The sequence below is a fragment of the Chiloscyllium plagiosum genome, unplaced genomic scaffold, assembly GCF_037043375.1.
Source record: "Chiloscyllium plagiosum isolate Xiang-an unplaced genomic scaffold, Cpla_swu_hap1 HiC_scaffold_19, whole genome shotgun sequence".
In the NCBI taxonomy this organism is placed as follows: Eukaryota; Metazoa; Chordata; class Chondrichthyes; order Orectolobiformes; family Hemiscylliidae; genus Chiloscyllium; species Chiloscyllium plagiosum.
In genome coordinates this window covers 14,801,141-14,826,454 of record NW_028270157.1, presented here as the reverse complement: position 1 = coordinate 14,826,454, position 25,314 = coordinate 14,801,141, and the positions used below count along the sequence as shown (strand labels likewise).

General features: G+C 40.5%; 1 protein-coding gene across 4 annotated transcripts in view; it reads left to right on the top strand.

The window, feature by feature from the left end:
* The first annotated feature begins 235 nt into the window (after positions 1-235).
* The window catches only part of LOC122559831 (host cell factor 1-like), a 92,572-nt gene continuing 67,493 nt past the window's right edge, over positions 236-25,314 (top strand). For all 4 annotated transcript variants that reach the window (XM_087997037.1, XM_087997038.1, XM_043709923.2 and 1 more), the window contains exons 1-6: positions 236-395; positions 10,224-10,372; positions 10,916-11,076; positions 13,586-13,788; positions 20,681-20,765; positions 22,400-22,506. In XM_087997037.1, coding sequence (XP_087853163.1) covers positions 236-395; positions 10,224-10,372; positions 10,916-11,076; positions 13,586-13,788; positions 20,681-20,765; positions 22,400-22,506 — 865 coding nt within the window. The remainder of the gene's footprint in view (positions 396-10,223; positions 10,373-10,915; positions 11,077-13,585; positions 13,789-20,680; positions 20,766-22,399; positions 22,507-25,314) is intronic.

Sequence of the window (25,314 nt, the reverse complement as noted above, 5' to 3'; positions counted from 1 at the left end):
GAAAGCAACATTCAGCTCCTCAAAAGCCTACATGAAGATAAAATACCCTGTGGTTGAGTATAATGGAATGTCTCTCCTTTCGATGTGGGATGGAGGGTGTAATTCATATATTGGCCAGAGGGGGCGCGGTTGGGGGTGGTCGAGGTGCACTCTGGGGCGGAGGAGGTCTAGCCGCGGTGGCCCCTGGTCAGGGGAAGGTCTGGGCCGCGGTGCACTCTGGGCAGGGTGCAGTAAGATGGCGGCTCCCTCTCCCAAATGGAGACGGGTAACCGGAGCCACCGGACCGGTCCCGCGGCCCCGACACGGTCACCGGGTGGTGGCGATCAAAGAGTTGATGATCATATTCGGCGGTGGCAACGAGGGGATCGTGGACGAGCTGCACGTCTACAACACCGGTGGGTGAGAGGACGGTGTTGTGTGGTGAGACAAAAAAAAAGACCCTCCTCGGAGCGGGAGGGAAGGCGCCATTGGTGCCAGTGTCCAAGATGGCGGCGGCTGGCGCCGAGCGGCCCCCTGTTTGAAACAGAACCCCGGCTGTCCCCCGGCGGCCGAAGGGTCCCCGGGAGGGTGGGAGCGCAGAGGCTTAGAGCTCGGGCCGTGCCTCGCCCTTTATTGCGGTCCCCGGCCGGTGACAGCGCGGAGGGCGGCTGGTTTACCGCCTGGGAAGTGATGGTGGATAGATCCGGGGAGGAGCGGGGTTGGGGGGGAAAGCGGTCTCGGTGAGGGGAGGGGTGAGGATACAAGAGATTGAGGGGTGAGAGGGTGTCGACCCTATTCTTGGGTGAGGTGACCCCCCCCCCCCGTTAACTGTCACAGGCACCCCAGGGTGGGGGTGTAGGGAGGGAGGCGGTACAGGACAAGGCGGAGGAGCCAGCGCCACTATGGCCGCCCAAATCTCTTTCCTTTATTGTTGTCATTTTAATAACATGCTGTTACCCACAGCAGCCCGGCTGTGTCTTTTATATATATATACTGGGGGGGGGGGATTTTTTTTGTTGTTGACAGTGGGAGGGACTTTGTTCCGGGGTTCGGTTCATTTAGAGGCGGAGCTCCGACTCCACTCGAGACCGAGCGCCTGTCTTTGTTTACACCGGGGCTGGGCTGAGCCCTGGATCTCTCACCCTCACCATTCCAGCGCCCCGGAGAGCTGAATGCACCCACCGCTAGATTAGAAACACAACGGGAGGTTGCCACTTCTCCCACCCACCGCCCCGCAATTCAATGCCCTCTTACAAGCTTTGAGACATGAAAGGCGAACATTGAAAATCCCTGATGAAGGAGCGTCGCTCCGAAAGCTAGTGTGCTTCCAATTAAACCTGTTGGACTATAACCTGGTGTTGTGTGATTTTTAACGTTGGTCCTGGTCCTTTAAGTTGCTCCTTTAAAACCTCCAGCCTTTTTGGTCACCCGAGAATGTGTTTACCTGTACGTGACTCCATGTCAAATTTTGTGTGATTGTCGTTCATGTGAAACGGCTTTGAGATGTTATCTTGTTCAGGGCAGTATGGGAATGCAAGTAGGAACAAATTACTGCAGATACTGGAATCCATTCTGACAGCAACAAATGCTGGGGATCACAGCGGGTCAGAAAGTATCCACGGCGAGAAAGCAAGTTAACGTTTCGAGTCTAGTTGAAGAGGCTCGAAACGTTAGCTTACTATCACTCCGTGGATGCTTTCTGACCCGCTGTGATCTCCAACATTTGTTTTCAATCGCAATGCAATTATTTAAAAATTATGCAAGCTTCTGTTGTAGCAATTTGATTATGTTTGGGCAAGAAGTGAGACATTTTAAAGACTGAATACCTTAGTATTAGTGTAATGGAGGATGCACCATATTGTTCATCCTTTTCACTCGTTCCTTGTTTACATTTTTTGACGTGTCTTCAGATTTGCTGCTGGAAGCTAGCCCAGGAGCTGACATTTTGTGCAGGGCTCCCCCTGCTGTGAATCTCTCCATGAATGAGAATTGCTGTTCATGACCCGCTCCAATCCCGACGTTACTGAGGTTGAAATTTCTTATTATCGCACCAAGATGGGTTCTTGCTGAAGCCCTCTACTTTGTCACTTAACCTACTGCGAATACTCTTGCAAGGATGCCTTCCTTGAAGCAGCTCTCTTCCTTCCTCTACATCTCCTGCTCCTTGGATGCTGCCTGACCTTTGCCTGACCAGCAACACATTTTTCAGCTCTGACCTCCATCTGCAGTTCTCACTTTCTCCTAGTTGATTTTAACCGACTGCGAATCCTCTTGCAAGGATGCCTTCCTCGAAGAAGCTCTCTTCCTCTCTCTGCATCTGCTCCTTGGATGCTGCCTGACCTGCTGCACTTTTCCAGCAACACATTTTTCAGCTCTGATCTCCAGCATCTGCAGTCCTCACTTTCTCCTAGTTGATTATAACCTACTGCGAACCCTCTTGCAAGGATGCCTTCCTTGAAGCTCTCTTCCTCCCTCTACACCTCCTTACCTTTTACCTTAGCCTGCTTGGCACACCTTCCTCATTCCTGAAGAAGGGCTTATGCCCGATACGTCGATTCTCCTGCTCCTTGGATGCTGCCTGACCTGCTGCGCTTTTCCAGCAACACATTTTTCAGCTTTGTCACTTAACTGCCAGTTTCAAAGCAGAACACGCATTGAAAAATGGCAATACGGCAGCATTAGGGTTATAAAAACTGAAGATCCTGCAATAGTAGATCAGTATTGAGATTAAAAGTTAATACTGACTGATCTGTGGCGCGAATTGTCGTCGTTTGAGTTGCAGGATCTTTTTTTCAAAGTACTGACGTAATTTTTTAACATTTAATTTGAACATACTCCCTTTTACGTCCTGGATTGCCACCTCATACAAATTTAGTATCAGCCTAAGCATGTCGAGATAAATTATAACATTTAATAGTATGTTGATTGTTTACAAATACAGTTAATATTAAACTTAAATGAAGTACTCCGTACTGAATTTTTGTGTCTTATGAATACTTGATTGCTTTTGAAACATTTCATTTGGAGATTTTAAAAAAATGTATACATACATTAGAATTTGCACTATTTTCTCAGTTTGTTATAGTTAAGAAAAAAGTTTATAGTCCAATAAGTTTATTTGGAAGTACAAGTTTTCGGATTGCTGCTCCTTTGTCAAGTCACTAGCTGTGATTTTTAACTTTATCCACCCCAGTCCAACATGGACACCTTCACATCTTGATCTGGTTGGGGGGGATGGGGTAGGGCATTTAACCATTTGAGCTTGTCCATTCAGTGAGCTGATTTGTTGCACAACTTGACATACCTGTTTTTTGCTTCATACCTTTAGGTGATAAAGAATCTGTGGATGTTACATTTAAATATTTTTTTAAAAACCTAATGTTAATTGCCATTTTCAGAAGACAGTCCCAGCTTGCTGTCACCTTTTGCATTAATTCCTAAAGGCCTTGTCACTGATATTTAGACTGCTCCCAGGTTCAGGACTCTAAGTCAATGGAAGTAGTTTCATGCAATCTGCTCTATCTGTTCAATTTAATACCTTTAAATTATTGATCAAATCTTCTCTGAGCTTTCTAAATTTCAGAGAGTGTAATTCTCCTTTTTGTAATCTCTCCTTGGATTTGAAGGATTCTCATTGCTTTGACAGATGCACATTCAGCAAATAAGGGTGAAAATACTAATTTGATGTCATCTTGTGTGACATTAAACCAAGTCTCTGAAAAAGAGTCATACTGGGCTTAAAATATTAACTGCTTCTCTGTCCATAGATGCTGCCAGACCTGCTGAGATTTTCCAACATTGTCATTGTTTTAGACAAAATCTTCATTTGTGTAACTGATTGCAGATTGTGCACATGAGGGTCAGTTGTGGCAGTGGCTTTGATCTTTGAGACAACTCAACACTCTTTCTGAAATCTGTGAGTGAGCCCACTAAATGCTGCTCTTGTTTTTGCCAAGCAATAATTTATCATCGTGGAGACTCTCCTAAGATAGCAAAATCTCTACTGAATAGTGCTGTGTTTTGTTGACTGTAGGGTTTGGATTACATGGTGGGGGTCGCCAATCCAATATCCTTGTAGTTTAAACCTTAAGAATTATGTTGGCAAGCCTCTGAACTCCCACCAAGCTTATCATCACCTTCCAGAGGCATTGACTTGATTCTATGAAAATCCCTGGCATCCTGCTTATGTGAGCCTAGTGATTGCAAACTGGAAAGCATTACAAATGAGCCAAAACCTCTCCACTGCCTTTGCATATAGATGAATCGCTGGTAGTTAATTAGGTGTGTTGTGGGCTCGACACTGACCAGGAACTGTACTGTTCTAATTTAAATGCATTGAGTAACACTGAATATGTTAGGATGCACATGCCTGTGCTACTGAAATAAAAAAGATAAATATGACTCAAGCATCCTTAATTTTTTATGAAACCAGACCTCAACAGAATCAAGATTCAGAACCCATTTCTGACTGGTATTTTGCTTTGTGCTTGGAAGTGCAGGATAAAATGGGGCTGAATCAGCATGGTTTCATTAAATGGAGGTTATGCCTGACACATCTGATGGAACTCTTTGAGGAGGTAATGAGCAAGTTAGACAAAAGGAGGCCAGTGGACATGATCTATTTGGATTTCCAGGAGGCCTTGAACAAAGTGCCACACAGGAGGCTGATAAATAAGAGCCTGTGATATTAAGAACAAAGTGCTAACATGGATGAAGATTGGCAGGAGGCAGAGTTTGGGGATAAAGGGGTCTTTTTCAGGATGGCAGCTGGTGACTCATGGAGCTCTGCAGGATCAGTGTTAGGACTGCAACTATTTACATTATACGTTAATGATCTGGATTAAGGAACTGAGGGCATTGTTGCTAAATTTGCAGATGACACAAAGGTGAAAGGTAGAGGAAAAAGGGAGGCTGTACTAAAAACTGGACAGTTCTAGGAGAGTAGCAGATGGTACACAATGTGGGAAGTGTGAGGTTTTGGTAGGGAAAATAGAGCCGCATGCCATTTTGTAAAGGAGGATAGGCTTTGGAAATCTGAAGCTCCAAGGCACTTTGGGGTTTAGGATTCTCTCAAAGTTAACGTGCAGGTTCAGTTGGCAGGTGGGAAGGCAGACGCAATGTTAGCATTCATTTTGGGGTGGCAGGGTGGCTCAGGGATAAGGACTGCTGCCTCACAATGCCGGGGACTCAGGTTTGATTTCAGCCTCAAGCGATTCCGTGTGGAGTTTGCACATTCTCCTTGTGTCTGTGTGGGTCTCCGCCGGGTGCTCCGATTTCCTCCCACAGTCCAAAAATGTGCACCTCCGATTTCAATGTCATCTGCAAATTTACTAACTATATCTCCAATGTTTGCATTGAAATCATTTCTATAAATAATGGAAAGTAGTGGACCCAGCACTGATCCTTGTGACACACCACTGGCCACAGGCCTCTCGTCTGAAGAGCAGATTACAACAGGATCTTGATTAGATGGGCCAATGGGCTGAGGAGTGGCAGATGGATTTTAATTTAGATAAATGCGAGATGCTGCATTTTGGAAAGCAAATCTTAGCATGACTTATACACTTAATGGTAAGGTCCTAGGGAGTGTTGCTGAACAAAGAGACCTTGGAGTGCAGGTTCATAGCTCCTTGAAAGTGGAGTCGCAGTAGATATGATAGTGAAGAAGGCGTTTAATGTGCTTTCCTTTATTGGTCAGTGCATTGAGTACAGGAGTTGGAAGGTCATATTGTGGCTGTACAGGACATGAGTTAGGCCACTTTTGGAATATCGTGTGCAATTCTGGTCTCCTTCCTTTTGGAAGGATGTTGTGAAACTTGAAAGATTCAGAAAAGATCTGCAAGGATGTTGCCAGGGTTGGAGGATTTGAGCCAGTGGGAGAGGTTGAATAGACTGGGGCTGCTTTCCTTGGAGCATTAGAGGCTTAGAGGTTTAGAAAATCATGAAGGGCATAGATAGGATAAATAGACAAGGTCTTTTCCCTGGGATGGGGGAAGTCCAGAACTAGACTCCCGTGGCGGCATGGTGGCGCAGTGGTTAGCACTGCTGCCTCACAGCGCCAGAGACCCGGGTTCAATTCCCAACTCAGGCGACTGACTGTGTGGAGTTTGCACATTCTCCCCGTGTCTGCGTGGATTTGCTCCGGTTTCCTCCCACAGTCACAAAGATGTGCGGGTCAGGTGAAATGGCCATGCTAAATTGCCCGTAGTGTTAGGTTAAAGGGGTAAATGTAGGGGTATGGGTGGGTTGTGCTTCGGTGGGTCGGTGTGGACTTGTTGGGCCGAAGGGCCTGTAACCACACTGTAAGTAATCTAATCTAATCTAATCTAATCTAGAGGGCATAGGTTTAGGATGAGAGGGGAACCATATATAAAAGAGACCTAAGGGGCAACTTTTTCACATAGAGGGTAGTGCATTTATGGAATGAGCTGCCAGAGGAAGTGGTTGAGGCTGGTACAATTGCAACATTTAAAAGGCATCTGGATGGGTATATGAATAGGAAGGGTGTAGAGGGACATGGGCCAAGTTAGGATATCTGGTCGGCATGGACAAGTTAGACCCAAGGGTCTGTTTCTGTGCTGTACATCTCTATGACTCTGTGCTGAAAAGATGGGTTGGCCATGTTAAATTACCCATAGTGTTCAGGGTTGTATAGGTTAGGTGTGTTAGCCATGGGCAAGGCAGAGATAGGGTAGTGGGAATGAGCCTGGGTGAGATGCTCTGTGGAGGCTTGGTGTGTACTGGTTAGGCCGAATGGCCTGTATCCATAAAAAATTTGAGAAGCCTCGAACACAAGAGCAGGGATATACTGCTGAGGCTGTATAAGGTTCTGGTCAGACTGAATTTTGAATATTGTGACCAGTTTAGCCTGCTGTCTAAGGAAGGGTGCGCTGGCCTTGGAGGAGGTTCAGAGGAGATGCACAAGAATGATTCTGGAAATGAGGGGCTTGTCATATGAAGAGTAGTTGTGGACTATGGGTCTGAATTTGCTGCAGTTTAGAAGGATGAAAGGGTCTGTCATTGAAACTTAGAAGTCTGAGAGACCTGGACACCTTGGACGTGGAGAAAATGTTTCCACTAGTAAGAGTGACGAGGGCCTCAGGGCACAGCCTCAGAGTGAAGGGGTGACCCTTTAGAACTGAGATGAGGAATTTCTTATGTTGAAGTTATGGAGCTCATCGCTGCAGAAGATTGTGGAGGCCAAGTCATTAAATATCTTTAAAATAGAGATAAATACATTATTCTTTAGAAAGGCAATCAACGGTTGCAGGAAAATGGGTTGAGAAACCTATCAGCCATGATCAATAGCAGAGCAGACTCAATGCGCCAAATGACCTAATTCTGCTAAAATCAGCTTTAAAAAAGCAATGGAAATGTTTGTGGTTTTAATCTTCCTAACATTCTGGCTGGCCAAATGCTATTTTAGTGAATGATTGAGAGATATGAGAAATTAACACTTCCAAAAATAAGTGTTTGAAGGCATATTTGCTTATTTGATTCAGTTGCTGTGTATTTACATGCAAATGGGAGGAGCATTGTCTGGAGAAGCACTGGTAGGGTTAACTTGTCATCAGTTGGGAGCCATTACAAGGCATTGGAATCAATATGATTAGATTAGATTACTTACAGTGTAGAAACAGGCCCTTCGGCCCAACAAGTCTGCACCGACCGTCCGAAGAGCCACCCACCCAGACCCATTCCCCCACATTTACCCCTTCACCTAACACGACGGGCAATTTAGCATGGCCCATTCACCTGATCTACACATTTTTGGACTGTGGGAGAAAATTGGAGCACCCGGAGGAAACCCACGCAGACACGGAGAATGTGCAAACTCCACACAGTCAGTTGCCCGAGATGGGAATTGAACCAGAGTCTCTGGCGCTGTGAGGCAGCAGTGCGAACACTGTGCCACACAGTGGTAGTGTCCAGACTCCAAGGCCAGAAGATCTGTATTCCAAGATCCCACCTCTCCAGAAGTGGGTTAATGTGTTTAAGCAGGTTGATTAAAAATATCTGTTGGCCATATTCACTAAATGCACTTTGAAGAGCAAATTTTAAAATTATGCCAAGTTTCGTTGATCAGGATTTTAGCTGATCGATACTCTTATTTAGTACTAGTACAGCTGATGGCGATGTTTTGGAGCCAACATAGCATAACTATTAACACTATTGTATAGTGAACTAATCTTCTTATAAGCTGAGGGCTCTAGAATTTAAGACCCGATTCTGCATTATGTAGAACTCTTGGAATAAGAACAGTTCTTTAATATGTGATTTCAGTTTTAAGTTCCAAATGCATTTTGCAGTGTTCACATAAAGTCACAGCAAAACCTAAATTTTGATTTGATGGGGAGTAGAAGTAGTGGAAATTGCCATCTTTGTATGAAAATCATCCTTATTGTAGCGTATCAGTTGGTTTACAACTTGATGACATTTTGAGGGCTGTAGTGTGAATAGCCTGATCATATCACAGCATTTAGCATTCAGCTAAAAAGCTGTGTCACTTGCTGTTGAACCACTGCGAAACTACATACTAAAAATAATTAGAAAAACAGATAGTCAGGCAGAACTCGTGGAAGGAAACCCCACCAGGAGTTCCCTCTCTAATGCTGTTGTGGGGCTACGTATAGCACATAGATTTAAGCAGTTCAAGAAGGCAGCTCACCCCCACCACCAAAGGTTGATTAGGAATTGGCAACTAATGCTGGCCCAGCCACCAACACTCCCGTTAGCCTGGATGAATAAAAGAAAGATACTGACCAGGGTTGAATAGAGGAGAGAATCTCAAACCGATTGGAGTTGATCATCCTGAGCAATCATCTTTTGAAAAATATTTTTATCATGAATCAACAAATCTCACCAACCAGCAAGCTGAAGAAGACTTTTAAAATTTCCAATGAGATTAAATCTCTCAAAAAATGAACATTTTTGTTATGGAGAGTCCACCAAGTTACATCAGAACCAGGCTGTTTTTGTTTTAAACTTTGCATGTTCCAAGTATTATTTGGAAATGAGATTTTGTTTACCAAATAGCATTATTTGTTAAAACACAAAAAGAGTAGTGTATATTATGTATAAAGTGCAAACAAGTCTAAAAGCATATTAGATTTTAAAAATTCCTTTGTGTTGTGAGATTTGCTGGTAAGACCAGTGCTTGTTGTTATCCCCAAGTAGTTGTGGTGGTGGTAGTGGTGTTGATTGCCGCCTTGAACTGCTGGAATCCAGATGGTGTGATTATACCCATAGTGCTGTTAGGAAGCAGCCTGCAGGATTTTGGTCCAGGAACAGTGAAGGAATGGCGATTATAGCTCCATGTCAGGATAGTATTTGGCTTGGTGGGGAATCTGCAGGTTGTGGTCTCACCCTGAGTTTGCTATCTTTCTAGGTAGTAGATGTTACAGCTTTAGAATATGCTTTTGAAAGAGAACATATTGTCCATTAGTGATAGTGAGTAAATATTTACTTTGGTGAATGGGTGATGATCAAGTAGGCTTTTTGTTCTGGTTAATGGTAAACTTCTTACGTTGTTGGAGTTGCATTCATCTAGAAGTCTGGAACTCTTGGGGATATTGAACAGGGTTTGGGGAGATGGAAAGTGAGTTAGTTGCCTCTAACCTGCACATGTAACTACTGCATTTTGACGTCTGGTCAAGTTCAGTTTTTGGTCTATGATAACTGTCAAGATGCTGGTTGTGGGTGATTCAGCAAAGGTAATGCCCTTGAGTATCTTGCAGAAGTTATTCCCTTTTGTTGGAGATGGTCACTTGCTTGAATGTCACTTGCCACTTCTTGGTCCAAACTGATATGTATTACAGGTCTCGCTACATATTGATATGTACTGCTTCAGTATGAGTGTTCTGCAGCAATAGTCTGGAAGTGAAGTGATTGGCCTCATTAACCACACCATATTCTTTTGTCCTAAATATGGTTCCAACCAGTGGAGAACTTCTGCCTTGATTCCCATTGCTCTGAATTTCATATTTCATAAAATTTGTACAATTCTTTCTTTTCTGAAGAAAGAGACAAGTTTCTGATTGAAAATATCCCATTGCCTGTTTCAAACACTAATTACAATTAATATGATGAAAATGTCTATGTTCTTAGAATAATATTAAGCAATGCAATTATATTAATTTGAATTTGAGGTTCATAATGTGAAGTTTGTATGTATTTGTTCCTTAATATGATTTTGTTAATTGAATCCTATCCTTTTTCTGTTTTCTGTGAATATTTGATTACAGCCACCAACCAGTGGTTTATCCCTGCAGTTAGGGGGGACATCCCACCAGGTTGTGCAGCTTATGGCTTCATCTGCGACGGCACCAGGATCCTGGTATTTGGAGGAATGGTAGAATATGGAAAGTATAGCAATGACCTATATGAATTGCAGGTGAGCAATTGTTCCAACTACTACATTTATTTTGTGATGTTAAAATTTCATCTCAACTCCTCAGAACCTTAATTTCTTCCGTTCAGAGGTCTCTTTGATAAATGGCGTATTATGTTTGCAAATGTAATTTTCTGTTTAAAATTTCAAATTGTAAAACATATTGGAAATTTGATATTTTAAGGTTCTCATCTATATTTTAGAATTCTTCCACCACCTCACCCCTCCCTATCTCTTTGCAAGACCCCTAGATTTCTGTACCCCACTAATTCTGGCCTTGTATAATCTCGATTTTAATTGCTCCATCATTGATGGAAAAGCATTCAGGTATTCTTTCCCTAATTCTCTCCACTTCTCTGCTTATCATACTCTCTTTAACATGCTCCTCAAACTCTTTGAACAGGTTTTGGTTATCTGACCAGGTATGTCCATCTGTGATTTTGTTTCATTTTAGTTCTGTAAGGTGCCTTACGTTGCGGTAAAGAACACTATATAAATACGCGTTGTTGTTTACTTGATTGTTAAAATCAGTTATTTTTTTTGTAGGCGAGCAGATGGGAGTGGAAGAAATTAAAACCAAAACCTCCTAAAAATGGTCCACAACCCTGTCCCCGCCTTGGCCACACCTTGTGTCTTGTTGGGAATAAGTGTTATTTATTTGGTGGCCTGGCTAATGACAGTGAAGACCCAAAGAATAATATTCCAAGGTACCCCCTGCTGACTTCTGCTACAAATAGTACTTTATGTTGTAATACTATGATACCTGATGCCGAATGCTGTTGCTGATCATTGGCTATTGCAATATTGACTTTTGCTATGTTCCGTGTGTATTTAAGAGCATTTTCAGCTACCAGTAAATAGGTGATGACTGACATTTTGAGAATTCCACAATTGTTAATTCCTTCTATTGAGCAACTTTTAATTTTCTATTCATTTATAAAGTGGGTGAAATTGATTCTCACTGCCAGGCAATGTTGTAAGTCAAGCAAATGCAGTAGGATTGGAAAGGTGTTTTTCATGAGGCACTTGGAACTAACTGATGCTGTAAAGCAAAGCAAGAAGTAGGATTTTGGATTATATCCATAATAATATGTAAGCAGAATTAGAAAATTAGAGCATTGGAAATGAAGATCATGACTGCAATTGCCTCAATCTATCTCTTTCTGCACTGCTTCCCCTTTTAGCAAAGTATATCCTGTGATGTTTCATAGAAGAGGAAATGGATATTTAAGGGAGAAGTTAAAATAGGTGACTGAATGAAAGGTGAGAAAGTTGGTTGCTGAGAAGGCTCTTTAAGACAGATCCTGATGGGAAGGGTGAGAAAGGTAATTGCAGAGTTTAGGGCCAAGGCGGCTAAATGTATTGCTTCATGTATGCTCCAAACATACAATTTAAAATCAATTCTATGTCTTAAAAAATAGGCAATGTTCTACCAGATACTTCAAAAGCATGTATGAAGGAAACTGAATGCAGTGTGCAAATGGGCTTATGTAAAATATGATTGCCATGAAACTTGTATATTGGCTGTAAATGTAACACAAATACTTTTAAAACTAACATTCTGATGGTGAATTAAATGAATCTGTTTCATTCTGCATTCACTATTTTCATTCTTATTTGGGAAAAAGTCTGATGAAGGGGATATTATTTAGATATATTAATGTCACTTTTGGAGCCTGAATTTAAAAAAGTAATGGTGCATAGGTATTGGTTACATTTGTGAAGAGTTATCTTTAAACAAAAATAAGGTGGAAGAGTCTTTCCGGGCTCCTTCAGAGAGCAAGTGGCCGCAGACCCTTGTTAGATAAATTTTAAAAAATTATTTATACGGCAGTGGTTTAACATTGAAGTTTGTTAGGTTGTTTTGAGTACACAATAATCGAGGATTGATTTTAGTTTAGAAAACCGTGAGATTGTAAGTTTTAGGGCAGTTTGGAGCAGCTCTGACTGGAATCAGAAGCAACTATGGTTTGTCTCCTAGAAATGAGTTTTTCATAGTAGTTTGAGGGCTAAATTAACCTAACCCATTAGTTTGTCGACCTAAGCTATATTCATGTAAGAGGACTCCAATTTCAAGGGAGGAAACTGGGAAGAATTAGTTATGTAAAAGTTGAAGATTTGATATAAAAGTATAATTTCTCTGGACTTGTTTTGCTGTGAAATGATTGTTTTAGGAAATGGATTGAAGCCTTTGTTTTACTGTGGGTTTTAAGATTTTTCTAAATTGTCTTCAATATCTAAATAGCTTTTGGTTGTTTTTATGTCTTTTGTGAAATAAACTTACGTTGTTAAAGAAACTTTTCAGCCTTCTGCAATTATGTTTCAGTGACTGATTTAGTTTTTTTTTGTAATCCATCAAGGCAGACTTCATTCTGGGGTCGAACTTCTCCAGTAGTTCCATTAGCTGGAATCATAACCTTCCCTTTAATCTGTAGCTTGGCTGTAACCTTTGCACCACAACTAACCTTTCTACCTTGTTTGTCAATGCACTTAACCCCCTCTTCATTGGTTTGCAGCTGACCAGTTGTCCAGTCCTTTTCTGACACTGGTTTATTAACTCTTGCATTCATAAAAACAAAAATCAACTGTGCTTCACTTGACTTCCATTAACATACCAACACTGACTAATATTACATTTACATTTAAAACCTCACATCTGTGTACACACCATTAGTAAAAGTCATAAATTCTGTGAAACGAGTCTACATAAGTGATTTTTGTTATAATTGAAGACACATGAACGTGTAATATTGTAAGATAAAAGTATGACTTTGATATGGCAGCTAAATTATGGCTCTGCATCTGGTGAAATTATTTCCTGTGCTCTATCCCATCTTTAATTGAAGAATGCACTTCGGAAAATATGACTAAGTCTGCAAGGAACATCTCCATGTTTTGTGAGAAGAAAATTTGACTGATTGTGCCTTTAACGTTTCAAGAGTGTATGGCTAAGGTACTTTTGTGTCAATTTGAGAGTGCTGAATATTCCATCAAATGTGATTAAGATCGATTAAACTTTCATCAACTTCCGTATCAAACTCCTTTAAAGTTGATTGGGGGTTAAAATGTAGCTTGCTTTATTGTTGCTAGTTGATGGTTGAAGAGTCACCACTGATGAGGTGGACAGCCAATCCATTTTTAAACTTCGGTTGGTTTTCTCAGTCTCCATCTCACATTGTTAACTGTGAACATTTTTTTTGTTTGCTGTATATGAAGGTACTTGAATGACTTGTACACTGTGGAGCTTCGATCTGGATCAGGAGTGGTAGGATGGGACATTCCTGTTACACATGGCACCCCGCCACCTCCAAGAGAATCTCACACTGCTGTTGTTTATAAAGATTCGAAGAAACCAAAGATGATAATTTATGGAGGAATGAGTGGATGTAGACTTGGAGATCTTTGGATATTGGATGTGGGTAAGTACACAAAAAGCTTAAAGTCCACCTAACTGTTTACGCGCTCCAATTGTGTATGGTCCTGGGACATTTTACATGTAAAATGTACTACTGAAAAAATGTTTGTTGTTCAGAAAGTATGTGGTTCATTTTCAAATAGTTATCTATCCTGACAGGTGATATTGGAAAAAATACATGGGAGGGCAGATGAAGAGAGACACTGCTTGTCCTTTTTAATCCTTTCACTTCAAAACTCTTCTTGAATGTTCTTCTCACAGCTGGTATGGTTAGGCAGCAAGAGTGATTTAAGACCAGAGCATCAGGTTCATTAAAAGGAAGAAAATCTAGTTGCTTATGATTTTCAACAGCTAAGTTATGTTTGGGACCCCAGACCAGATCACCATCTTCATGATCTGGTTAAGGACTGATAATCTTTCATTTTTAAAGTGACGGAAAGATTAGATCTCGGGGCAAAAAAAATAAGGCCACAAGATTCCACAGTTTTGAACAAAATAACAGTACTTTACAGTTTTTAGAAAAGTAATACAATTTCTGTTAAATATACAATTATTTCCAACAGCCAGAATTAGCATGTTATAAAGACAAGTAATATATTGTCCCTACAGTGCATTTCAAAGGCAGATTCCCCCACCCCAAGATGAAATACATTTAACAGCACAGATGTTCATCAAATCTTGTTAAACTTCACAAGTGATTATAATTCTTCACTCTTCCTCATCTGGCCATAATTCCTTCTCAAGAGCAACTTTGTCATGGACTGTTCCTGTTCTTGTCAATCATCCTCCTATTCTGGGTTCACACTCTCGTTGGTTCTAAAACTGCGTTCCAGTGCTTATTTACTGAGGCAACTCCAGCTTTTTGCCATTAGCTAGCTTCAATGAGCAAAAATCTGCTCTTAGGGTTTTCCCAGACCTTAATTGTATGAAACCAGTGCCGCTTGTGAGCTTTTCAATTCCATTCTCTCAGGTCAACTGAAGTATTAATAGTGGGCGGCACGGTGGCACAGTGGTTAGCACTCACAGCGCCAGAGACCCGGGTTCAATTCCTGCCTCAGGCGACTGACTGTGTGGAGTTTGCACGTTCTCCCCATGTCTGCGTGGGTTTCCTCCCACAGTCCAAAGATGTGCAGGGTCAGGTGAATTGGCCATACTAAATTGCCCGTAGTGTTCGATAAGGGGTAAATGTAGGGGTATGGGTGGGTTCGCTTTGGCGGGTCGGTGTGGACTTGATGGGCCGAAGGGCCTGTTTCCACACTGTAATGTAATCTGTAATGTAATCTGTAACACTTGCAGTTGTCTTCTGAGCCCTTAATGATTTCCCCCAGAAATGAACCTGTAACCTTTGCTTTCTTTCACTCCCCAGGACTTCATCTGAGTCTTAAATGCTTGCTTCTTTCTGACATTTTCTAATAACACAACCATTTAACTGCTTTTGATTACCCTGCAACACAGCTCTAAGTTAGTACTCCTAACATTGAGTCTGTTCTCTGTCTCACAAGTCAATAACCTGCAGTCCCTGTCTATATTCTTCCAAACAGTTCTTCTGTGACCCCAAAGTGACCTAATAAATACCTTGCAATGAGCCCAATTCTTTTGTAGGACAGAATTGAATGTTGCAACTTCACAACCTCTAGTTCTGTAAATGTTACAGTTTTCACAGCACGCTGGAGGTGGGTTTCATGATACACTACAATATGCAGATGATTGGATATATTATAGAGTCATAGAGATGTACAGCATGGAAACAGACCCTTCAGTTCAACCCATCCATGCCAACCAGATATCCCAACCCAACCTAGTCCCACCTGCCAGCTCCCGGCCCATATCCCTCCAAACCCTTCCTATTCATATACCCATCCAAATGCCTCTTAAATGTTGCAATTGTACTAGCCTCCACCACATCCTCTGGCAGCTCATTCCATACACATACCACCCTCTGCGTGAAAAAGTTGCCCCTTCGGTCTCTTTTATATCTTTCCCCCCTCACCCTAAACCTATGCCCTCTAGTTCTGGACTCCCCAACCCCAGGGAAAAGACTTTGTCCATTTATCCTATCCATGCCCCTCATAATTTTGTAAACCTCTATAAGTTCACCCCTCAGCTGGATATCGCATTAGCATTGTTTTAGATGTGCACAAAATGCTGATAGTCTTTACTAATTTTCAACATCTGATGTCTCACCATATTGTGTATTTAGGGCAAACCAAAAAATGCAAGGATATTTATTCAAGCAAGCACCCAATGTTTGCAAGTAACCACATATGGATATATCATTTAGAAAACAATCATGACATGTGGTGGTACGAAGATCGTTTGTTCTTTCCAGATCCTTCAAATTTGGCTGTCCTTACACAAGCACATAATCATAAATTTCATTATTTATGCTTGAACAGTGGGTCACTTCTGTTGTCTTCCTCAGACAAGAGTTGATTCCTTGGTGGCTTATGTTGACGTGACTTGATTTAAGCGAGACACCTGTTTGTCACACTGATATCTGCCTTTTTTGAGTTTAAGACTTCCAGACCTGTTGCTGCTTGTTGATTCTGGAAGGTTTCATGCTCTGTGTTTGTATTTCCATCATAAACGTCCTTCAATGTATATGTATTCTTTGACAGCATACATATCTGAAATGTCAATGTATATCTGCTTTCCTTCCTTGTGCTTCATTTCCAAGTGGTAGCTCTGCAAATGAAGTGACATCATTTGTAACTACTTTTGCAACAGATGGAAATGGTTTGAGAAAGATGCTTTGGAGTGGTTTGTGGTCAACCTCTATTATGTGTTTCCCTCCTGATGTCGTACTGGCTTAAATACTCAAAGCAAAGACAGTAGGCAGGTACTTGTGATCTGTGCACAGAGTCTTTCATTTGGAACACAAATTAGGAACAGAAGTAAACCATTCAGCCCCTCCAGCCTAGCCACTAAAGAATGAATCATTGATCTGTTTTATCCGCTCCCCCCTCCTCCAATGCTCAGTAACAGCAATGTATACCTCTACAAGAAGCAGTGCAGAAATTCACTAAAAGTCTTTAGATACCACTTTCCAAACCCATGACCACTGCCACCTAGAAGGACAAGGGCAACAGGTGCATAGGAATGCTGCCATCTGCAAGTTCCCTTCCAAGCCACTCACCATCCTGAGTTGGCATTACATCGCCATTCCTTCAGTGTCACCAAGTCACAATCCTGGAATTTGCTCCCTAATATCATTGTGTGTCTCCTTACATTCCATGCACTGAAGCAGTTCAAAAAGGCAGCTCATCACCACCGTCTCAAAGGCATCTAGGCTTTGGCATGAAATAATCACTTCAACAAAATTTATATTTTGTAAATTAAGCTCTTCTCTACACTAGATAGGCTGGTCATTTTTAATCTTTTCCTTTGACAGTTTCAATTTCACGTCATCACCTTAAGGAACTTGACACAAATATGTAAAACGCAGAACCAGTGTCTGATGCTTCATGTCAATTGATGCTTTCCTAACCATCCCAAAACAATTAATGACTCAAAATGTGACAAGACAAACTTGTTGTAGGATGTGGGATGACTCTTCACAATCTCCTCAGCAATCATCTTTACAGGCCCACTTTTTATTTTCCAATTCATAAGATTCAGTGAGATCTGCAATGCAATACAGTCTGCAACACTCCTCCACCCATCAATTATAGCAAGGTTACTAATCTTATCTGTTCAGATTTCTTGCCCAACTGTATATCAATTTCATAATTCTCCCATCCAGACCAGAAGAATTGCCAATTACCCTCAAATCTTTAAGTATATAGGTCCAGTTTCTAGAAAGTTCAAAGGCATCATGACTTACCCAGCTGTTGATGTCCTGTGACAGGTTTTGATCCAGCTTCCCTGAAAGCTACTCACATAGACAAGACAGGTCTTTTAAGAGTTCTAAATGTATTACTCCCACTCACCTGTAGATGAATGGCAAGCTCTAATAGTCAAACTGCTGTTCCAGATTGCACTAAATTTTCCCAGCTGGAACTTCACACGGGATAATTATTCTTTGTTGGTTTGCATATCTACTGGCTGACCTGCAAAAGACATGCCTCGATCCAAAAACAATCAAAATCCCAGTGACTCTCTTCTAGCACCATGTTTTCACAAAATGTGAGAGCCTTTGTTATTTTAAATTTGATTTGAGCAGTTAAACCATATCACATGTCTATGGCAAACCAAAGCTGTGGAGGTAATTATTTAAGTAGAATAGACCATAATCAGTGAATTTTAAGGTCAGAGGCTTTTCTGTTGCAGAGCTTAAAACTGCCCAGCCTGTTTGGTATAGGGAAAAACTTAACTTACAAGTATAAATTTGATATGTTCTTGGTTTAATTACAATTCTAAGTAGTCATCTCAAAAGTGCTCTCTGACTTTGCCCTGCTGCTGAAGTGATTATTTTATGAAATTAGTCTTAATTAACTTTACAGTAAATACAAATTTAAAATACAAAACCTGCTGTGATTCAGCGTTAGGCAAATATATCATGCCCTTAAAAATGGATGGATGAGATTTCTCAAATTTCCTCTTCATATTCTCTTCTTTGGAATAATGCATGTTTTTGTGGCAATGTTACCCTGTATTTGCACAATAGCTGATTTTAATTGGATGCTGACACTGTATGCACAAGACCAAAAGAAAAATCTTTGCATTGATTTCCTTAAATGTTTTTAAAATATTGTTTTATGGAATTGTGGATATCATTATCTGGTAAACCATTGGAAATCAGCAGAAAGCAGGAAATTGGCAAGCACTTAACACAGACCAGGGTTCAGTGTCTACACTGGAGTTTTGCCAAGTGGGATTGGGGCTTCCGTTGTAGTTGTGAGTGGAAATTTTGGTGTGTGAGCGCTCCACAGGAGCAATGCACCCAACCCTCCTTTTAACCCTGTTTCAAAACACAGTCACATTAGAATCAAAAACATTAACTCTGTTTCTGCCTCCAAAAGTGCTGTCAGACCTGTTGAGTTGCTCCAGAAGTTTTGTTTCTATCCATGGTTTGTTCCCTCCGTTGGCCTCTGTACTGAGCAACATTTTTATCCTCAATGATTTCAATCTTCATTTTGACTCCCTTTTATCCTCTAGTAACCTTCAGTCCTCCTCCTCTGCCCATCTGCCTTTCCTTTTAGCAATACATATAGCCTTATGGATAACTTTGTTATTGGGTTGAGAATATCATTTCAATTTCCCGTCCTTTCTCTACCAATCTAAATTCACCCTTCTACTGGTTCCTTGTACCCTAGCTCTAGAACCTGGATCTCTTTCTAGTTCCTCTCCTGTGTCCTGTTGTGCATCTGGTAATTTCTGTTATGTTTTAATCCCTTAAATTCATTGCTGGTAAACCACTGAGCAGCCATTCTCTCTCGCTGGTTTATGTAGTAGCTGACATTGTAACTAAATTTGACACTATGCTTTTTGCTCCTCCACTTTCAAAGCTGTGTCCTCACCCCTTTTGTTTAAAAAAAATCTTGCCATATTTTTGACCATGCAAACTCGTACTCCAGCCCGTCATCTTTTTCTCGCCAAAATGCTTGACTGTATAATTGTTTCCCAATCCACACCTATCTTTTGCGCAGTTCTTTTTGTCTCTCTGAGTAGGTTTTCACCCAAAGTATGGCACGGTCAGCACTCCCAAACAAACTAGCAAATGCCATCCCCAATGAATGACTGGTGCATTGTAAGTCAGCATCTTCCCTAACCTCACTGAGTCTTTGGTATGTTCTAACACCAGTGTCTCTTAACAGTTTTCTCTTGTCCATCACAATGGGACTGGCCTGTTAGGTTCTATTGGTGCCTGTTCAAGGTAAAGAATCTCCAGCACTGTCTTCTCTTCCCACCCCTTCACCATTGTATCCAAAGCACACACTGTCTCCTAACGTATGAGCATTTCCATGCATGCTGTAACATCAACTCTCTCTCTTAAGCACATGCATTGATTTTTCCATTGACTCAACTCTGTATCTAGCATCCAACCTTGGCTGTGCTCCATTTTGTTTTCCCAGGTAACACTACTAAGATCGAAACCTTCCATTATAAATTAATTATCCTTCATGCTTCCATTCCCTGGCTTAGACTTAGTACTTTTGCTACATTTGTGCATTGTGACTCTGAACTGAATTTCTGACTATGTATCATTTTTGGAAAAAACAACTGTCTGTTTGCACCTCCACTGCATTACCAATCTTCACTTCAACTCTTATTATGACTAGAATTGATTATTTCTTACTACTTGATCAGGCCTAGTGCTGACCCCTCAGTAAACTTCAATTCATCCCGTAATCAGTCCACTTTCCCCCGTACTGTTGTCCAAAATCTGATTTTCAAATCCTGACATATAAATGCCTTCATGACCTGGGCCTTCTCTTTCTGGAAACTCCTTTCAATCCCACAGCCATCCCATCCACCACTTTAATCTTGCCTGCTTTTTGTTAAGCCTTCTAGAATTCTATGTTCTAGAATTCGATCTCTACACTCCCTATCCACTTCACACTCCCTAACACCCACATTCTCAATTAAGATTTTGGTTACCCTTCCTAATATTTCTATCATTGTTTTAGCATTCATATTTTCTGCCGGGGTACCTTTAGAGAGACTTGTAGTATGTATTGCTTGTTAAAGATGCAGTATAAATGCAAGTTGATCTTGGAGCTGTCCTTCATATGTTTGCAAAAGTGTTGATTGATGTGTAAAGCTGTGCACAGATGATTAAATTGCTTGTCTTCAGCTTAATTTATCACTTATTAACTATAGAAAAAAACATCAAATGAACTGCAGACTGTGGGACTATCTAAAGGGAAACATATTACTTTTGGACTCTTATCTGACCAACAGCGTTGTGCAGATGTTTACTGTATATTGTCAAGTATTTCTTCCATTGTTTACAGAAAGCTTGGTGTGGACTAAACCAGCAACCAAAGGTTCAACACCACTCCCTCGGAGTTTGCATTCTGCTACTGTTATTGGAAATAAGTAAGTGCTGTTATCTATAGGTTATCTGAAAAGATTAGTGAACAAGAAAAATGATGGTGATAGAGGATCATTGTTCATGGCCACAGGGTAGTGATTGCATATCATTTCTCATGCACATGAGTTTAAAAGAATCATACCAACTCAATCAGAATGATAAATGCTCTGTTTCAAATAATTCACACAGGTGTGAGAGAGATTTTTGAAAATATGCATTGATCCATCTTTTACTGGGTACTTGATTCTGGGAGGTGAATATCGTGAATGATGAGCATCTGGGTGCTACATTCAAATCATTGTGACTTTTAAAACACCTTTCCAAATCTAAGATTGCATGTACTGTAGTTAAAAACTGAAGAAGACTCCTTTCCCATTCCTAGCCAACAGAAATGATTTGCTTCTAGATGTAAGATTCTTCATCAAGGTGGTGAATCAAGTCATCTCTGCATGCTGGTCACATCAGTGCTGATTCATAGCTGTTGAAATGCGTATCGCATCTACCTACCACTTCTGATTATAACCACGTGCGTTTGAATATCTGCAGAATTGTTTTCAAATGTAGTCATCCACGCAGGTGTCCTTACCCCTATGTGGAAGGTTCCTATAATAGTTCTGTTAGTTTGCTATCCTTGTGAAGCAAGTTTAAGGTTGCAGCAATTAAAAACATAACACAGACTAAGTGGCTGGCAGTGAGTGTATTTCAGTCTCAGGCAGTATTTTGCGTTTGCATCACTTGCACCATAGTTTTATAAACCACTTGAGTGGTTTAGAGCATTCAACACCAACATTGTTTAATTATAGCTGGAAATGTGTTGCTGGAAAAGCGCAGCATGTCAGGCAGCATCCAGGGAACAGGAGAATCGACGTTTCGGGCATAAGCCCTTCTTCAGGAAACATTCTAATGCCCGAAACGTCGATTCTCCTGTTCCCTGGATGCTGCCTGACCTGCTGCGCTTTTCCAGCAACACATTTCCAGCTCTGATCTCCAGCATCTGCAGACCTCATTTTCTCCTCATTGTTTAATTATACTTTTATGAGAAATGTATTACCTTTGTAGTGAACCTTTGACATGCTGATCCTACAATTTTTAAAAGTTTTAACTAAATTATCACTGAAACCAAACTTGTAATATAAATGGCATTTGAATTTCTGATATTTTATACCTGGTTATATTATGTTGATACATTTTTGTTCATTAAATTGTAATTATCATTGTTTAGCATCTCATCTGTTATGTAACACATTTTCAAATTAGGTGCTAGAATCCTGTTATCAATGGTCTTTTTAGTTTGCGTAAACTCTTACCTGTACTTGTTGCTTTGATAATTACATATTCATTTAAATTCTTTTATAAATTAGACGGTCAATTGTCCAAATTGTTTGGGTTTCCTCCCAACACTTATTTCTAAATGAGCTTTTCAAAAATATGTTTCAGAGTAAGTGTATCTGAACACTCCAAATTTCCCATCAGTTTGGATAATTGACATTCTGTTGCATTTAACCAGCATGAACCATTGCCGATTGTGTTTTGCTTGTTAAGTCTGATATATCTGTTTCAAATACAATTGCACAGTTTTGTTGTAAATGGTTTTGAGCACAACCTGTTTATGTTTTTGTCTGTATTTATTTTCCTTTAGAATGTTTGTCTTTGGTGGCTGGGTACCACTTGTGATGGATGATGTGAAAGTTGCCACTCATGAAAAGGAATGGAAGTGCACAAATACACTTGCTTACTTACATTTAGGTCAGTCCCTTGAGTTTCCTTCTTAAGCAACTAATGCATATGAAATCAAACCATATTTTCCCCACCTGTTATCTCCAGCCATTGTTTATAAATTGTAGCCAAAATAATGTGTTTTCCATTTCCTGTGTAATTTTGAATTTTGTCCATTAGGTGAGTGTTGTGGTTCAGTCAGTAACTCAACTGAGCCAGAAAATTGCAGATTCAAATCTCATTCTGGAGACTTAGACACACAATCAAGGCTAACAGTGCAGTTCAGTGTCGATGGTGTCCTGCCCTGTTAGTGACACTGTCTTTTGAATGAAATGTTAAACCAAGGCTTAGTTTGAAAAAAGAATATTAATGATCAACAACAGTTTATTCAATATATTTTTTAGTTGAGAGAGTTATCTATTCTAGAAAGTAGTCTCGAATACAGTGATTCAAAATTTCCCAGCAGAGTGTTTCCATTTCACTTTTTGAGCAGAATTATTGTGCAGTTCATTACAGAAGAAAGTTTAGGTTTAACAATTGAAATAATTTGGTTGTTTACTTGATCTAAATTCAACAAATAATATGTATCTGTTTGAGGAGGCAATTCTTCATGTTATACTTGAGCTTTTTGCTATCTTCTAAATAAGAGCAAAGTCTATTTCCTTGAATGTCCACATTTATATTGGTTGTGCTGATTTGTTTTCATTGGTTTTTACTCAATTCATCCAAAATGGATATTTAAGATGCAGCAGATATCTCAATTTCACATCTGTGGCAGAAATATGTTGAATGCTGACAATATTTTGCTAGTTCTGCCTGATCATTATTATGTTAAGACTATAAGAAGTAGGAACAGAAGTAAATCCTCAAGCCTGCTGTGCCATTAAATAGGATTGTGGCTGATCTGACATTTCTTACATCCACTTTCCTAACTTTTCCCCATAATACTGGATTTTCCCCTACTGATCAAGAATCTGTTTATCGCCTTCTCAAATATACATGGAGACTCTGTTCCCATAGCTCTCTGTGGCAAGAAGTTCCAAGGGCACTCAATCCTCAGAGAAGAAATTGGCACCCCTAAAAGTGAGACTATGCCCTCTGACCCTATAGTCTCCCATGAGGAGAAACATCCTCTCCACATTTACCCAGTCTTGGCTCAGAATTAGGCTCTTTACTACAGTGCCACAAGAGCCCTATCAATTCTTTTATAGTTTCAGTTAGACTTCCCCACTATTGTCTCGTAACGCTCTTGAAATAATGGCCAACATTCCATTAAGCTTTCCTGATTACCTGCTGCAGCTGTGTGCTAGCTTTCTGTGTTTCATGTACAAGTACCCCCAAGGCCCTTTGTGTTGCAGCTTCCTACAGTTTTCTCCATAGTGTTCTTTTGTTCTCCCTTGCAAAATGTACAACTTAACATTTTCTCACATGCTCCATTTGCCAACTTTTTGCCCACTTATATAGCATATCAAAATCTGTCTGATTACTGTGTGTTCTGCCTCTCTCTATCTATTCTTGTGTTGTCTGCAAATTTGGCTGCAGTATATTTGCTGTCTTCCTCCAAGTCATTAATATATATTGTAAACAGTTGCTGTCCCAGCATTGATCCCTGTGGAACCCCACTTGTTACACATCAGCAACCTGAAAAGGAATCCCTTATCCTCACTTGCTGCTTCTTACCCAATAACCAATTCCATATCCATACCAATATATTACCTCCAACATCATAGGCTCTTATCTTATGACTTGACCTTTTAAGGTACCTTGTTGAATACATTCTCAAAGTCCAAATACAACACATTAATAGTTCTCGTGTATTCACTCTGGTTGAAACTTCCTCAGAAATCTTCAATAAATTAGTCAGATATAATTTCCCTTTTGTGAAGCCATGCTGACTCTGCTTTATTAGATTACGATTTTCCAAATGTTTCCAATGATAAACATAAGGCTAATCAGCCTATAGTTAGCTACTTTTGCCTGCTTTCCTTTTTGAATGGGGGTGTCACATTGGCAGTTTTCTGATCCTCTGGTCCTTCCCACAAGCCTAAGGATTTTTGGTAAATTACAATCAATGCATCCAGTATCTATGTAGATACTTCTTTTAAGATCCTCAGATGCAAGCCATCAGGGCCAGGGGACTTAGCTGCCTTTAGACCCATGTGTTTGTCTAATACCACTATTCTAGTGATAGCTTTGGTATTTAATTCTCCCCTCATATTCTTCAATGTTATGGGATATTCATAGACTGATGCAAAATATGTTCCCCTTAACTATTTTCCCAGATTTATTTTCTAAGGTGCCTATGCTCGTTTGGATCTCTTTTCTCTTCTGTACATATGTTAAAAAGTCCTTATTGTCAGTTTTTATATTACTTGCAAGTTTGCCCTTGTAGTTTATTTTCTCTCTTTATTATTTTGAGTCCTCCTTCGCTGGAATTTGAATTTATCCTAGTCTTTGGGGCTATCACTGACTTTTGCCTCCTTCCGTGCTTTCTCCTTCACCGTTAACTGCCTTGCTAAGCCGTAGGTGGTTCATCCCTCTCTCTGAGTATTCTTCCAGACTGGGATATATTTCTGCTGAGTGTCACAAATTGCCTCCGTAAATATTTGCCACTGCTTGTTTACTATCTTTCTTGCTTATTTATCTGCCCACTTTAGCTAAATTTTTAATCTTCATTTCATTATAATTCCCTTTGTTTAAGTTAAACACTATTGTTTCCAACCCATATTTCTCACACACAAAGCAAATATTAAGTTCATCATGGTATGATAAATCTAATTAGTTTTTTTCCCATGCATATTTCTGTTTATAAAACACTGTGAAATGTAGTCCAGTAGC